The 17156-nt window shown below is 41.3% G+C and overlaps 1 protein-coding gene across 2 annotated transcripts in view; it reads left to right on the top strand.

The window, feature by feature from the left end:
• The first annotated feature begins 659 nt into the window (after positions 1 to 659).
• The window catches only part of LOC122333037 (NACHT, LRR and PYD domains-containing protein 12-like), a 39922-nt gene continuing 23425 nt past the window's right edge, over positions 660 to 17156 (top strand). The window contains exons 1-11 of one of the 2 annotated variants that reach the window (XM_043230541.1): positions 663 to 886; positions 1072 to 1162; positions 1313 to 1426; positions 1868 to 1945; positions 5189 to 6985; positions 8401 to 8571; positions 8814 to 8984; positions 9628 to 9798; positions 10438 to 10608; positions 11018 to 11191; positions 11813 to 11983. In XM_043230541.1, the coding sequence (XP_043086476.1) occupies positions 1119 to 1162; positions 1313 to 1426; positions 1868 to 1945; positions 5189 to 6985; positions 8401 to 8571; positions 8814 to 8984; positions 9628 to 9798; positions 10438 to 10608; positions 11018 to 11191; positions 11813 to 11983 (3062 nt within the window). In that variant the 5' untranslated portion in view covers positions 663 to 886; positions 1072 to 1118. Of the gene's footprint in view, positions 887 to 1071; positions 1163 to 1312; positions 1427 to 1867; positions 1946 to 5188; positions 6986 to 8400; positions 8572 to 8813; positions 8985 to 9627; positions 9799 to 10437; positions 10609 to 11017; positions 11192 to 11812; positions 11984 to 17156 lie in introns of both variants that reach the window. The other variant, XM_043230542.1, reaches the window with a different exon arrangement.

Raw genomic sequence — 17156 nt, forward strand, 5'->3', positions numbered from 1 at the left:
GAAATTCACCAAAAGTCCTGATATTCTGTCATGAATTCATTTCCGTCTGTTTTTAATCCTTTAAAGTTGAACTTTTGGGCTTTTCTCTTTTCTTCTACAATCAAACGTTTGCCTGTTAAAATCTGTCTTTGATATAGTTTCTGTCTGCCTGTGAGAAAATAACTAATAAAGATGGAAAAAAGTGAAATACAGCAATTGTTTTGGAGGCACTGATGCTCTAAGTTGCTGACGATTTTATGCTTTTCATTCTTCTGATATCATAACATCTGTAATTCATAATATCTATGAGCTTAGGCCCAATTCAACCCATTTAGTTCCCTTTCATTCAGTCACTCACAATCATTGATATAGTGTATATACTCCATCTCTTTCTTTATCACTAAAATTTATTATTTTTTGTAGTGCTCAAACTAATAACTTATACAGTGCCTAATATTCTGTCTGTTATTTTATAACTGCAGAAAAATAGACACAAGAATCTCACTTTTCATGTTGTCTTTTTCACCCATAAACCTTATACTTAAAGCTTTACCTGATTGAATTATGTTTTTATACTAATGTATAAAATGTTTATCTGCTGCCATGTTCATTTATTTATTCCCGTTGTCTGTTAATTAGTCCATTAGTACTGGTTTGGTTTAGTATTTTCTCCTGTGTTTAGTTCTGTCTGTGTGAAGTGTGTTTTTAGACGCTCCCTTACACACTACGGGGGAGTCACAGACTTTATTCTTATCTTTCGTGTCTGAAAGTTAAAGTAAAACTCCAGAGCTTATTCTTCTGCATCTAAAAAGCCAGAATCGATTCTATACAGATTATTAATGTTTCATATGAACCTTTATCAATGTTTTCACGGGCAGGAGTATTTCGTGAATCTCTCTGAATCAAAGTGAGTGCGCAGACTTTCCGCTCCTTTTTTTTCTCTATTCAACGTACTTTTATTTATTTATACTTTTATATATTTTCTTTCAAGCAGATTGATTGGTGTTTGGTGTTGTCTTTGGTTTATTTGGTCGTTTGTTAACACACTAACGTCATGTATCTGTATGAATCTTATGACCCTGTCTCTCTCAGGACAAGCTTTTTTTAGAATCAGTGCTGGAGATCAGATCCTGTTCATCATGGAACAAACATCCACAGATGAAGAGTTTTCTCCAGGGCGCAGGTACTTTTAATAAACAATATTAAATCACTTTGATGGGAGTTTTTAATTGTCTGGAGGTTTTAGTAACATTAGCAAGGACAAAAAGCCTCCTCATTGCGGTATTGTTGATGAAAAATGTTTGATCTAAAAAGTAAACCTGTTTTGTTTTAGTTCATTTCATCAGAAGAGATCAGAAGCAGAGCCCAGCTGTGTGTCTATGAAGAGTGATCAGTCTATGAGTCATCCAATACTGTTTAAGAGTGAAGACAAAAGGACTGATCTCTGGTATGTTTTTATGTTTAGTACTGGCAGATGATTAACTGCATCCAAAATAAGTTTCTGTGTACATAATATGTGTGTATACTGTTTATATTTATGATGTGTCTAAATACACTCACATCCATGTATACATTAAAAAAAAAATGCTATGTTTTATGTTAAATATAATTATTTATAATATAATTTATATTAATATAAATATATACATGCAAATATTTTTACTTAAATGTATACTGTATATGTGTGTATTTATGTATGCATAATATACACATTATGTAGACAAAACCTTTATTTTGGATGCAGTTAATGTTGTAAATTATATGTAACAATATCATTAAACAAACATCTTTTTAATAAAATATTGTAAATGAAATTATCATTGTGTCCTTTAACATGATTTTTTTTAAATAGTATATGAGTATGCACTTTATTCTGTCTCTGTTTTAGTTCATTTCATCAGAAGAGTGATCGGTCTATGGATCGTCCAATACAGTTTAAGAGTGAAGAAACAAACACTGATCTCGGGTACATGTTACTACTACTGTTTAAGAAATAAATTATCAATTTTATTTTTATTTTTTAATTTTTATGAAATAATCAAATAATATCTTATAATTTTAACAGTAAAGCACCTTTATTTATTTATTAAAACATTAAATTAGTTAAAATCTGGGTGAAACTTGTTTACTGTTTTTCATACTTTTACTACTCTTGGAAAAACATGAAACAATTTTAAATGAGTAAAAAAATGGCTTTTTTTATTTTGATTTTATTAATAAAAAATTGTTTTTTAAATTGGCATGTTTATATGTTTTGATTTGGTACCAAAATTGTTGCAGAGAACCGTGGGATTTTCATTGGTATTGGTACCAAATACAGAAATGTTGGTACTGTGATAACACTAGACAGCATAGTAGAGAACAGACAGGAAAGAAGTGTATGAAGGGACAAATAAGAGAAAGTGACTTTTAAAAGTAACATTGCAAAATTAAGGTACCATAAAAAAGAAACAATTTGCATTACTTAGTTTCCTTTGAATTGGGGTCTTAAACTGGGAGACCAATCCACTTCGAGTGTAAACTAAACGAGCCAATGAACATGATGATTGCATCCACTTGCCACTAATCACAGCAAATGGTGCAGCAAATATTCAACTTTTCACTTTGGAGCTGAGCAATCACATTGTTTAGCTCCTAACTACTCTACTGAACAGTTTCAGTGTGCTCTTTGGAGCTCTTAGTGTTGGAGATACGGCGCGTCACCCTGTTTGTGTTGCAGACGACCATATCTCTAGTGTGCTTTAGTACACTAAAACGCCATTTACAGGTATGTGTTTTTGAAGACTGGCAAACTCAACATGAAAATCTTTGAAGATGATGTGGGTCTTGCTTGATGCAACATATTACCTGTGTGTTTCTGGATGCGGTCGTTACCTGACACTGGGTGATGGTCACAGTCACTGCGTCAGATGCCTGGACATTAGGCATGCCGAGGTGGCATTTGTGGATGACTCATGTTCTCATTGCGGGAAGATGATCATCTCTTATTTGTGAGCCAGGCTCTGTTACCTAGAAAGGGGTGGAGCTTTGTGCCTTTTCCTTTATCTGGTTCTCGTCCTGGCTGTAGACAGGCCTTCAGGAATACCCTTTAGGAAACCAACCCCTGAGGGACCATTGGTCTTCTTGCACTCTGTAACCAGTTGAGCTGTCAATGAAACGTGCTGGGCCCATTACAAGGAGTGTACCAGCCAAATCCATGGCACTCCTCCTGAAGATCAGATGTCAATTACTGCATCAGAGGGTGAACTGGAGCTTTCTGAAGAGGAAAATTCAAGAGGTCTTGAGACGGGCAACCCAGAGAGAGAAGGGAACTACTCTTTGGGGGATAGTGAATACATCTCCCCTCCCCCGGAGGAGGGCCAGGTGGAGAATCAGGTTGCCAAAAATCCCAAGAGGACATGGAGAGTCGGACTTCGTTCCACACATGGACCAGGTTCCTGCGTTCCACCTCGCTTTCCCCACCATACTTCACACGTACTTCCATGTATTGACCCTTCCGCACCTCAAACTATGGCTGAGGTCCACGTTAAAGGACGAGCATATTGGTAATGATATTACAAGATCTTGTCCTTGTCAAGGCAGGCCTTGTTCCCCTGAGAGCGAAGGGTGTTTGCATTCACGCTCTTGCACATTAGTTTATTGGGCATTCAGGTAAACTGGGGAAAAAGCTAACTCTCCTAGAAGAAGATTTCTTTTCTCAACATGGGAGTTGGATTTTTGCAGCAAGGGTTGTCTTCCTTTACCCTCAAAGTCTATGTGGCTGATATTACTGCCAACCATGACCCCTCAGAAGTGAAGTTGTTGGAAGCATGACCTGCTCATCAGGTTCCTTAAGGGGGTTTGCAAGAGGTTAAATTCTACACTGTACCCTCTTTAAACCTGACTCTAGTGCTTACAGTACTACAGCTAGGCCAATGTGAGCCTCTGCAAACAGTCGAGCTGAAGTTCTTACCAATGAAGACTTTGCTCCTGCTTGCACTGGCCTCCATCATAAGGGTAGGGTACCTTCAAGCATGTTTCGGTCATCAAATCGTGCCTAATTTTCGGAGTGGCTGACTCTCAGGAAATCTTGTCCAAGGTTCCCAGTACTCCTTTCAGAGATCAGGTGGTGAGCCTGCTGCAAGGGCTGCCACCGAAGGAGGCCCAGCCCTAACTTTGAGACCCAGCCCTAACTTTGCTTTGTCCTGTCTGAGCCCTAGGATATTACTTAGACTGGACACAAAGCTTCAGGACCTCACACCAGCTCTTTGTAACCGGCTTCGGGTCAGCTTGCTTTTATCGATAGAGCAGACCCTGTTGAGTTCCTCCATCCCCTCAGCAGCCAGCCATAGTGGAGTGTCCAGCACCATGCCCTCACTCGATGAATCCTTGAGAACAGGAGGAGGGTTAGTGGTCATATGTAGCGGCCTAATAGGATCCATATGTGTAAATTTAATGGTATAGCCCCAGAGCCCATGTTCCCTGGCAAGAACTTCTACTATCTGATAAACCAAAAAAACCCTTTCACACCAAAAGTGAAATGAATAAGCCTCAGGTTGAAGGTAGAAGCCCCGCCTCTGCTCCTAACTCCCAGTTTCTCTCAACATGAAGACAGGAGAGTTATCATTGTATAAATGAGAACACAAAGTAACTGGTGTCACAATGGCAACTTGGATATTTAATTGTAAATCTAAAAGAAATGCTTTACTTTTCTAGTTACATGAAAGTTATGGGTTATTTCATTATGCAACTCACATTTTTAATGAGTTGCCCCATCACTGCTCAAGACGAAAATCAAACTTGTTGCGAGCACAGATGTGCTGTATGTCAGAGCACTAATTACTGACCAAAATAGAGCTATATTTATTTTTAAATATCTTTATCTCATATTTTAACGTTTAACAGTGTTTTTGTGAAAGCACCCATTTCTATTTATTGTAGTTTGTAATAAAATATTTTTAATTAAATTATGATGAAGTGCACTTTTAAGTAATGAATAATACATGTTCATAAGAATAAGTTCATGAAAAAAGATCAGAAGCCAAGCACAGCAGTGTGTCTATGAAGAATGACCCATCTAGGAACAATTCATTGGAGTTTAAGAGTGGAGATACAAAGACTGATCTCAGGTCTAGTATTTTTGTAAAAGAGTATTTAATTAGGATGCATAATACATGAAAGACAATGTGCTCATTACCTGATTTAATAATGCAGTATTTTCATTTTCCAGGCAAGACATTCTCAACATGTTCAGGTCAAATCTACTGAAGAAGTTTGAGCATCTGTACGAGGGAACATCGATGCAGAGGAACCCAACACTCCTGAATGAGATCTACACAGAGCTCTACATCACAGAGAGTGAGAGAGGAGAGATCGTTAATGAGCATGAGGTGAGGCAGTTAGAGGCACAGTTCAGGAGAACAGCAACAGAGGACACAGCCATCAAATGCAGTGACATCTTCAGATCTTTACCTGGACAAGATAAAGACATCAGGACTGTGTTGACAAAGGGAGTCGCTGGCATTGGAAAAACAGTCTCTGTGCAAAAGTTCATTCTGGACTGGGCTGAAGGGAAGGAGAATCAAGACATACAGCTCATATTTCCACTTCCTTTCAGAGAAATCAACCTGATGAAGGACAAAACACTCAGTCTTTCAGATCTTCTTCATGTGTTTTTTCCTGAAACTAAAGAAATGGAAATATCCAGTGATCAATATAAAGTGTTGTTCATCTTTGATGGTTTGGACGAGTGTCGTCTATCTCTGGATTTTCAGAGCATTGTAAAGTTGTGTGATGTAAGTGAATCAGCCTCAGTGGATGTGCTGCTGATGAACCTGATTGTGGGGAATCTTCTTCCCTCTGCTCTCATCTGGATCACCTCCAGACCAGCAGCAGCTGATCTTGTCCCCTCTGAGTGCGTCCATCGAGTGACAGAGGTACGGGGCTTCAATGAGCCACAGAAGGAGGAATACTTCAGGAAGACAATCAGTGATCAGAGTCTGGCAAACAGGATCATCTCACACCTGAAGTCATCAAGGAGCCTCTACATCATGTGCCACATCCCAGTGTTCTGCTGGATCTCAGCCACTGTTCTAGAGAAGATGTTGAGTCAAGCAGAGACAGGAGAGATTCCCAAGAATCTCACTCAAATGTACACACACTTACTGATCCTTCAGACCAACATCAAACATGAGAAGGACTATGAGAAGAAGGTGGCAGATGAAGACATGATCCTCAAACTGGGGAAAGTGGCTTTTCAGCAGCTTGTGAAAGGAAACCTGATCTTCTACGAGGAAGACTTGAAAGACTGTGGCATTGATTTGACTGAAGCATCAGTGTACTCAGGATTGTGCACTCAGATCTTCAGAGAGGAGTTGGGTTTATATCAGGGGAAAGTCTTCTGCTTTGTTCATCTGAGCATTCAGGAACATCTAGCAGCTCTATATGTGCACCTCTCCTGGACAAAACACAACAAAAATGTGTTTGACCAGAGTTTGTGGTCTAAAGTGAAGGACTGGTTTCAACTCAATTCATCAAAACATGTTTCATTATCTGAGCTACATCAGAAAGCAGTGAAAGAGGCTCTACAGAGTAAAAATGGACATCTGGATCTTTTCCTTCGGTTCTTTCTGGGTTTGTCAGTGGAGTCTAATCAGATTCTTCTACAACAAATAATGAAAAAGTCAAGAAGCCGATCTAAAAGCAATAAGAAAACAGTTGAGTACATCAAGGAAAACATCAGGACCATTGACTCTCCAGAGAAATCCATCAATCTGTTCCACTGCCTGAATGAACTGGGTGTTCATTCACTAGTGGAGGAAATACAACAGTATCTGAAATCTGGAACAATAAAGGAAGCCAAGCTCTCTTCATTTCAGTGGTCAGCTTTAGTTTTTGTGTTGTTGACATCAGAAGAGGAACTGAATGAGTTTCGTCTTGATAAATTTGTTAAAGAAATGAATAATCCTGAAAACATGAAAGTTCTTCAGAAGCTGCTGCCTGTGATTAAAGAGTCCAGATCAGTTCAGTACGTATCACTGAGAACAATCACTTTACTGTTAAAACATCAAGAAAATCTCATAAATCTTAAGTGCTGCAGATGTTGTCCAAAGTTTAGTGGTCAGTATTTGGATGTGTTTTTAATCAAATGTTGGCAGAATTTTTACACCAAAAAACAATGTAGAAGTACTGAGCTATTTTCTGCCTTATTTTTGACCCTTTCGTCAAAATGCTCTGTTTAAGCACATCTTTATTATTTGGTTTCTGCATAGACCTGCATGTTCGTCTCTCATAAACACTGTATTTGTGAATCAGTGGTCAGGGCTAAACAAGCAGTCAATCTTCTGTGAAGGCGGAGCTTTTACACACTTTTACATCATAGAGAGAACATTTCACAATCTGTTGTTTTGGCAGACTGCCAAACTTTTATATAAAGTTTTAAGTTCTGAAATTAGCACTGTCCTCTTATGTCAAAAGAATTTTGGTTTCTCAGGTTAGGATCCCTGTTACACTCCTTTTTACAAGATAATAAGATAAGTCTCTGATGTCCCCAGTGTATGTATGTAAAGTTTTATGTTAACTCAAAATATTTTTTATATTGTATAAATTGCCACTTTTAGGGTAAATTTTGTGCCTTTCCTTTAAAAGCAAATGAGCAGATGCTCCAAGCAAGAGGGTGGAGTTTTCAGGAGCTCTAGCAATGCTGGCACTAGCCTTTGCAAATAAACACTGTACTATTAGTACAAAGTTGTTGTATTTACAGAAAACACACTTGACTTAAAAGTCATCTGATTTTACCGTGCATAAAAACATGCACTTTGTTAACCAGATGGGAGCATAGCGTGATTAAAATAACTCATGGTGCCATGATCAGATCACTTGTAATTATGATCTTGACTAATTCCAGCGGTCAACTTACTTTCATATGCAATTTTATATTCCACGTTCCTATTTATGATCATTCTGGTAGCATGTTAAAGCAGCATTAGTGAAAACACACAATGGTAGCTTTAGCAACATTAGCCTTAGAATGTGCCAAGAAGCTCTTTTTAAAAAGTTTAGTTGGAAAACTAATGTGTGATACCTTCTTCTGGAGGTGTAGCTGGCTTCTTTAAGAAGCAACTTTTGTGCTGACATAAAAGAATGTCAATAAAGTTGCTTTTGAAAAACAAAATAAATTTTCTCCAATTTCAGGAGTAAATTAACAGAGCTAAGTGGATTCATATATCCAGTCAATTTTGCATAATAGGTTCCATTTAAACCATTGACATTGTGCAACAAAGAACATTATTTATCTCTCAAATGAGGCTTTCTTTTCTGTTTTTGTTCTGTGACGTTTTAAAAATGTCCAGTTACCATTATAATTTCTTTTATATTTTTGTTCTCTATTTTTTAACAGCTAAACTAATCTGAGAGTGAAGAGTGTGTCATTGTTCTCTACAGGTTGAGAGATTGTGGCGTCACAGATGAAGGTTGTTCTGCTCTGGCTTCAGCCCTGAGATCAAACCCCTCACATCTGAGAGAACTGAATCTGTCTGGGAATAAACTAGGAGAATCAGTGAATCTGCTCTCTGCTGTACTACAGGATCCTGACTGTAAACTGGAGAAACTGTGGTAAGATTATATATGATATAAGATTATATATGACACACTGTAAAATATTTGTGAAGGGAAAAAAATAATACTAACCACACAAAAAAACTTATTTTCTTGACTAAGACTTTAAATGATTGTACTTTTACATTTTAAATAGTCCAATGATTCATCACACAGTTTTTGTACTTTATTTTTACTAATAGATTCTCAGCTAAACTGATCTGATCTGAGAGTGAAGAGTGTGTCATTGTTCTCTACAGGTTGGATTATTGTGGCATCACAGATGAAGGTTGTTCTGCTCTGGCTTCAGCTCTGAGATCAAACCCCTCACATCTGAGAGAACTGAATCTGTCTGGGAATAAACTAGGAGAATCAGTGAATCTGCTCTCTGGTGTACTACAGGATCCTGACTGTAAACTGGAGATACTGTGGTAAGATTATATATGACACACTGTAAAATATTTGTGAAGGGAAAAACAAATTATCCCAAAAAAGTATGAAAACAAAATGACAAGTCACACAAAATGTAAAAATTAGGTATTGTTTGTGAATTGAATACTTGCTACTGATTGAATGAGACAATTGCCAATCAAGGTACAGAGATACAGAAAGTAAAACATTGTTTGGCTTTGTTTCCTGTACATGTGTGGACTTCTGTGTTGATGTTAAATCTGTTTTTGCATTAGAAAAACTAAGTGCTAATAGTCTGTCTTGTTAGCAAAGGCTTGACTGTTAGCAGACAAAATTATTAAAAGCAGTCAGATAAGATTGAGAGCAAGGACAGTGGATACAGATCAGAACAACAGTGTAAAGCTCAGCTGTGTAATGAATAGTGGGATTAAACAGATTTGTATGTATCCCTACTGAAAAATTTGGTTAAAATACTGACAGTGCAATAAAGAAATATGATTTTTTTTTAAATATTAATGTTTTAAATGTTTAATTGTAGTCTTTCACATTTTAAATCTCAGTCCAATGATTCATCAAACAGTTTTTGTACTTTATTTTTACTAATAGATTCTCAGCTAAACTGATCTGATCTGAGAGTGAAGAGTGTGTCATTGTTCTCTACAGGTTGGATTATTGTGGCGTCACAGATGAAGGTTGTTCTGCTCTGGCTTCAGCTCTGAGATCAAACCCCTCACATCTGAGAGAACTGAATCTGTCCAGGAATAAAGTAGGAGAATCAGTGAATCTGCTCTCTGGTGTACTACAGGATCCTGACTGTAAACTGGAGATACTGTGGTAAGATTATATATGACACACTGTAAAATATTTGTGAAGGGAAAAAAAAATCACCCCAAAAAAAGTTTGAAAACAAAATGACAAGTCACACAAAATGTAAAAATTAGGTATTGTTTGTGAATTGAATACTTGCTACTGATTGGATGAGACAACTGTCAATTAAGGTACAGAGATACAGAAAGTAAAACATTGTCTGGCTTTGTTTCCTGTACATGTGTGGACTTCTGTGTTGATGTTAAATCTGTTTTTGCATTAGAAAAACTAAGTGCTAATAGCCTGTCTTGTTAGCAAAGGCTTGACTGTTAGCAGACAAAATTATTAAAAGCAGTCAGATAAGATTGAGAGCAAGGACAGTGGATACAGATCAGAACAACAGTGTAAAGCTCAGCTGTGTAATGAATAGTGGGATTAAACAGATTTGTATGAATCCCTACTGAAAATTTTGGTTAAAATACTGACAGTGCAATAAAGAAAAATTATTTTTTAAGTATTAATGTTTTAAATGTTTAATTGTAGTCTTTCACATTTTAAATCTCAGTCCAATGATTCATCAAACAGTTTTTGTACTTTATTTTTACTAATAGATTCTCAGCTAAACTGATCTGATCTGAGAGTGAAGAGTGTCATTGTTCTCTACAGGTTGGATTATTGTAGCATCACAGATGAAGGTTGTTCTGCTCTGGCTTCAGCTCTGAGATCAAACCCCTCACATCTGAGAGAACTGAATCTGTCTGGGAATAAACTAGGAGAATCAGTGAATCTGCTCTCTGCTGTACTACAGGATCCTGACTGTAAACTGGAGAAACTGTGGTAAGATTATATATGACACACTGTAAAACATTTGTGAAGGGAAAAAACTAATTAATCACACACGCATGCATGCACACACGCACACACACACACACCACTACTCCATACATATTGACACAGATCAAAATAACATTGTATAGCTCAGATGTGTAATGAATAATGAGATTAAACAGATCTTTCATTTTTTCAAGTCAGACAATTTGGTTAAAAATACTGACAGTGAAATAAAATAAAAAAAATATATTTTAAAACTTATTTTCTTGAATGAGACTTTATATGATTGTACTTTTACATTTTAAATCTTAGTCCAATGATTCATCACACAGATTTTGTACTTTATTTTTACTAATAGATTCTCAGCTAAACTGATCTGATCTGAGAGTGAAGAGTGTGTCATTGTTCTCTACAGGTTGCATTATTGTGGCATCACAGATGAAAGTTATTCTGCTCTGGCTTCAGCTCTGAGATCAAACCCCTCACATCTGAGGGAACTGAATCTGTCTGGGAATAAACTAAGAAGTGATTCAGTGATTCTGCTCTCTGGTGTACTACAGGATCCTGACTGTAAACTGGAGATACTGTGGTAAGATTATATATGACACACTGTAAAATATTTGTGAAGGGAAAAACAAAACATCCCAAAAAATGTTTGAAAACAAAATGACAAGTCACACAAAATGTAAAAATTATTATTGTTTGTGAATTAAATACTTGCTACTGATTGGATGAGACAATTGTCAATTAAGGTACAGAGATACAGAAAGTAAAACATTGTCTGGCTTTGTTTCCTGTACATGTGTGGACTTCTGTGTTGCATTAGAAAAAACTAAGTGCTAATAGCCTGCCTTGTTAGCAAAGGCTTGACTGTTAGCAGACAAAATTATTAAAAGCAGTCAGATAAGATTGAGAGCAAGGACAGTGGATACAGATCAGAACAACAGTGTAAAGCTCAGCTGTGTAATGAATAGTGGGATTAAACAGATTTGTATGAATCCCTACTGAAAAATTTGGTTAAAATACTGACAGTGCAATAAAGAAATATGATTTTTTAAGTATTAATGTTTTAAATGTTTAATTGTAGTCTTTCACATTTTAAATCTCAGTCCAATGATTCATCAAACAGTTTTTGTACTTTATTTTTACTAATAGATTCTCAGCTAAACTGATCTGATCTGAGAGTGAAGAGTGTCATTGTTCTCTACAGGTTGAGAGATTGTAGCATCACAGATGAAGGTTGTTTTGCTCTGGCTTCAGCTCTGAGATCAAACCCCTCACATCTGAGAGAACTGAATCTGTCTGGGAATAAACTAGGAGAATCAGTGAATCTGCTCTCTGCTGTACTACAGGATCCTGACTGTAAACTGGAGAAACTGTGGTAAGATTATATATGACACACTGTAAAATATTTGTGAAGGGAAAAAACTAATTAACCACACACACACACACACACCACTACTCCATACATATTGATACAGATCAAAATAACAGTGTATAGCTCAGATGTGTAATGAATAATGAGTTCCCTATCAAAAGCTACTCTCGATGCTGCGCTGAATGCGCTAATGAGAACGTCTTTTGTTCGACCGGTTGTTGAAGCATGTGTGTCAAACATGCCAAAGTTTGGCTTATATAACCTTGGTCAGGTGACGTCACCTGATCACGAACACCTGGAGGTTATAAATAGATGTGACGCGGAAACATCCTCAGGTCTTTTGTCTTCAAGGACCGCATTGTGTGTGAGTGTGTGTGAGGAGGAAGAAAAAATAAATAAATATATATATATATATAAAATATATATATAAAAGAAAAAACAATAATATGACGCATCAGGAAGGGAGATGCTTGCCTCCGTGCCAGAGGCAGCTCTCCGAGGACGATCGTCATACGTTTTGTTTCGAGTGCTTGGGAGAAGAGCACGCGATCCTCGGGCTCGAGTGCGAGTGCAAGCACTGTGATCTGTTTTCTATCAAGGTGCTTCGTGCTCGCCTCGCCTTTTTTAAAGGAGGATCGAGTGGATCGCGTGCCGATCCGGCTGAGCCGCGTGAGACGGACCAGCCCCTTTCTCTCGCGCTCTCGCCGGATCGCGAAGCTCTCGCGTCCATTTCTCTATCTCTTATCTCTTGCTTCTGGGGAAGCAGAAAGTGCCACCACAGAGCGCTCCTCCCGCGACAATAAATCGTATGAGGAGCTACTCGAGGTGGTAACTCACGCAGTCCAAAGATTAAATCTAGACTAGCCCCAGGAGCGAGAGAACCCCAAGCGCTCGAAACTAGACGACAGATTTCTGTCGGGTGGCCGGGGGGAAGGGCCTCAGCGACGGTCTCTCCCCTTCTTTGACGATCTCCACGAGGAGTTGGTGCGCTCGTGGAATAAGCCTTATTTGTCCCGTGTCTTCATGCCATCGACGTCGATTTATTCGACTATCGTGGATGCGAAGGCACGGGGCTACTCGATGATGCCCCAGGTGGAAGAGACGCTTGCGGGCTATCTGTCCCCTGGAACTTCATCGTCCCTGAAAAAAACCGACCCTCCCCACCAAGCCGTGCCGTATGACATCTTCGCTGGTGGGGAAAGCTTTTCAGGCAGCGGGTCAGGCTGGTGTTTCCCTGCACACCATGGCGGTCCTGCAGGCGTAACCAGGCTGACCTGCTGAAGGACTTGAGCACAGGCGGGTCCATAGATGAAGAGGAGTTTTTAGAGCTGCGCCGAGCCACAGATCTGTCTCTCCGTGCGACCAAGCAGACGGCCCGTGCCATCGGCCGTTCTATGGCTGCTATGGTGTCCACGAAGAGACATCTGTGGCTCAACCTCACGGGTATCAAGGACAAAGACCGCGCCATCCTCCTTGATGCCCCTGTCTCGCCTTCCGGCCTATTTGGCGACGCAGTTAATACCGTCGCCACTGGGTTTCGGGAGGCGAAGCGCTATGAGGAAGCGTTTGTGAGGTTTCTTCCCCGCCGTGCTCAAGAGTCGGGACCGTCAGCCACCCGGTCCCGACCAGGTCCGGTTCCTTTGAGGCGTGAGGCACAGAAGGACAGTGTGGCGAGCCGAACACCCCCTCGTAGAGACTGAGGTGCGGCTCGCCGCGCTTCACAGTCCGCCTCAAGGAGACCGGACCTGCGGAGCATAATCTCCGCGAAAAAGAAGCCCTGATACTGGTGCACTCAGGACCATTGTTCAATCTCCGCCGCCACTGGTGTTTCGGGGAGCAACAGTTTCCAACAAAACGTTGGATGTTCGGTCGCCTCCTGCCACGTTTCAGGACTCCGAACATCTAACAACCCCCCAACAAAACGAAGTGTCAAAATTAGTGCCCCTTTCAGAGAAGCTGGCAGCGTGGAAGCTTCTGCCAAATATCTCCCCATGGGTCCAAAAGACCATAGAAAGAGGCTACAGGATTCAGTTCGCATATCGTCCTCCGCGTTTCAACGGCGTGATTTTCACTTCCGTGAAACCGGAACGGGCGCATTTGTTGATACAGGAGTTGCAAACTCTGCTGGACAAAGGGGCCATAGAACGTGTTCCTCTACCAGACAGACAGTCAGGCTATTACAGCCGGTATTTTCTCGTTCCCAAGAAAGATGAGGGGCTGCGTCCGATTTTAGATCTTCGAGGATTGAACCATCACCTCAGAACATACAAGTTCAAGATGTTAACAATAAAAATGATTGTTTCTCAAATTTTGTGACAATCGATCTAAAGGACGCATATTTTCACATAGAAATATTGCCACAACACAGGAAGTTCCTGAGGTTCGCTTTCGGGGGCGAAGCTTACCAGTATCGGGTTCTTCCTTTCGGCCTAGCATTGTCACCCCGCACATACACAAAATGCATGGATGCAGCTCTGGCTCCTTTACGACTTCAGGGCATCCGCATTCTAAATTACATAGACGACTGGCTGATTCTGGCTCAGTCTCAAGAGCTTGCGCTTTGACATCGGGATGTCGTCCTAGCTCATCTCGGATCGCTGGGGTTGAGACTCAACGCCAAGAAAAGCGTTCTCTCCCCTGTTCAGAGGACAACATATTTGGGGGTCGTATGGGATTCGACCACGATGCAGGCACAGCTGTCTCCTGCACGCCTCGAATCCATTTTGAACACCCTAAAGAGCATCAAGCTAGGCCAGAAAGTCACTCTTCATCACTTTCAGAGAGTTCTAGGTCTCATGGCAGCTGCTTCCACAGTGATACCTTTGGGCCTCCTGCACATGAGATCGTTTCAGTTGTGGCTCAGAGCCAGGGGATTTCATCCAAGGGCCAATCCCCAGAGACAAATAAGGGTTACGCGTTGAGGGCTTCGTACCCTATCTATGTGGTTCAGACCCCGGTTTCTGACTTTGGGTCCCACTCTAGGTCCGTGTTGTCGTCGCAAGATGCTAACGACAGACGCATCCCCTCACGGGTTGGGAGCAGTCTTAGATGGCCGTCCAGCCCAAGGGATCTGGAGAGGTCATCTTCTCGAATGGCACATCAATTGCCTCGAAATGAAGGCTGTATTTCTGGCCCTGAAATACTTCCTTCAGCAGTTGAGAGGCTACCATGTCCTAGTGCGGGTGGACAACACGGCAGTAGTCTCTTACATAAATCACCAGGGCGGACTGCGGTTGCGCCCCAGGCGAGCTAAGCGCGCAGCAGGTTCTGCTTTGGGCACAGGACAAGTTCCTGTCCTCAGGGCGATTTATATTCCCGGTCACATGAACAGGGGAGCAGACTTGCTGTCCAGACAAGCTGTGACACATGGGGAATGGAAACTCCACCCCGAAGTAGTCAGTCAAATCTGGGAAAGGTTTTACGAAGCGGAGGTGGACCTCTTTGCTTCACAGGAGACAGCACAATGTCCCTTCTACTTCTCTCTGACTCATCCAGCTCCCCTGGGTCTGGACGCGATGGCCCATGTGTGGCCCAGAATGCGTCTTTATGCATTTCCTCCGATTGCTCTGCTCCCTGGAGTCCTAGCCAAGGTCCGTCAACAGGGGTCTCGCCTCTTACTCATAGCGCCCCGTTGGCCAACCAGAATATGGTTCTCAGATCTAATATCTCTCCTCGACGGCTCGCCGTGGGCGATTCCGGTGAGGAGGGACCTTCTCTCTCAGGCACAGGGGACAATATTTCATCCCCGTCCCGAGCTCTGGAATCTTCATGTCTGGCCCCTGAGAGGGACCAACTAAGTGATGCTGGCCTTTTGTAATAGAGACTATTCTTAGCGCTAGGGCTCCCTCCACTAGAAGAACATATGCCATGAAATGGCGCATCTTCGAAAGTTGGTGTACAACACACCATGCAGACCCAGTTCACTGCCAGATTGTTTCAGTGCTAGAGTTTCTGCAAGAGAAAATGTCCTCAGGCACACGTCCTAATACTCTCAGAACTTACGTGGCCGCCATTTCGGCTTGCCATGCTCTGATTGAAGGGGCTTCCGTAGGGAAACACCCTCTAGTTGTTCGCTTCATTCGAGGATCTAAGAGGTTGAGGCCGCCCACTAGGGCGACAGTTCCTTCATGGGATCTAGCTATAGTGCTTGAAGGCTTGGTGGACACCCCTTTCGAACCACTAGAGTCAGTGCCTGTCAGGTTTCTGACCCTAAAGATGGTTTTTCTAACAGCTATTACTTCTCTGAAGAGAATTGGGGATTTGCAGGCTCTGTCAGTCTTGCCATCCTGCCTAGATTTTGCCCCTGGGCTGGTAAAAGCTATTTTGCATCCTCACCCTAGTTATCTTCTGAAAGTTACATTCTCGACTGTAAATCCGGTCATCCTTGAAGCCTTCTGCCCTCCGCCATTCATGACACCGGAGCAGGAGAAACTTCACTTACTGTGTCCAGTACGTGCTCTCCAGATTACGTCCACCGCACTAGCCAGTGGCGTAAGTCAGAGCAGCTTTTCGTATGCTATGGTGGCCGCAACCGGGGTGAGAGATGCTATTGCCCTAGCCTATGAGGCGCGTGGTCAAACTTCGCCTCTAGGAGTTAGAGCTCATTCAACCAGAGGGGTTGCATCATCGATGACTTTAGCAAGAGGCGCGCCCTTGCAGCAAGTCTGTGATGCGGCAGGTTAGTCCTCTCCGCACACATTTGTTAGATTTTATAGTTTGGATGTTCATGCTACTCCGGGCTCGCATGTCCTTGAGTCGACATCCCAGGGTAATGTCTGAGACCTCTTCAGTGTTGCGCGCACACACTACACAACGCTGGGGGTCGAGACACTCCTAGTGCGGCGGCGTTGGTATTCTCGTTCCCATTAGCGCATTCAGCGCAGCATCGAGAGTAGCTTTTGATAGGGAATGTCTCGGGTTACTTGACTGTAACCCTGTTCCCTGAAAAAGCGGGAACGAGATGCTGCGCCTCAATGCCGCACTGTGGGCGTGACTGGACGTCCTTTCAGACAAAAATTTGACCTGAGGATGTTTCCGCGCCACATCTATTTATAACCTCCAGGTGTTCGTGATCAGGTGACGTCACCTGACCGAGGTTATATAAGCCAAACTTTGGCGTGTTTGACACACATGCTTCAACAACCGGTCGAACAAAAGACGTTCTCATTAGCGCATT

The sequence above is a fragment of the Puntigrus tetrazona genome, unplaced genomic scaffold (genome assembly GCF_018831695.1).
Source record: "Puntigrus tetrazona isolate hp1 unplaced genomic scaffold, ASM1883169v1 S000000173, whole genome shotgun sequence".
NCBI lineage: Eukaryota > Metazoa > Chordata > Actinopteri > Cypriniformes > Cyprinidae > Puntigrus > Puntigrus tetrazona.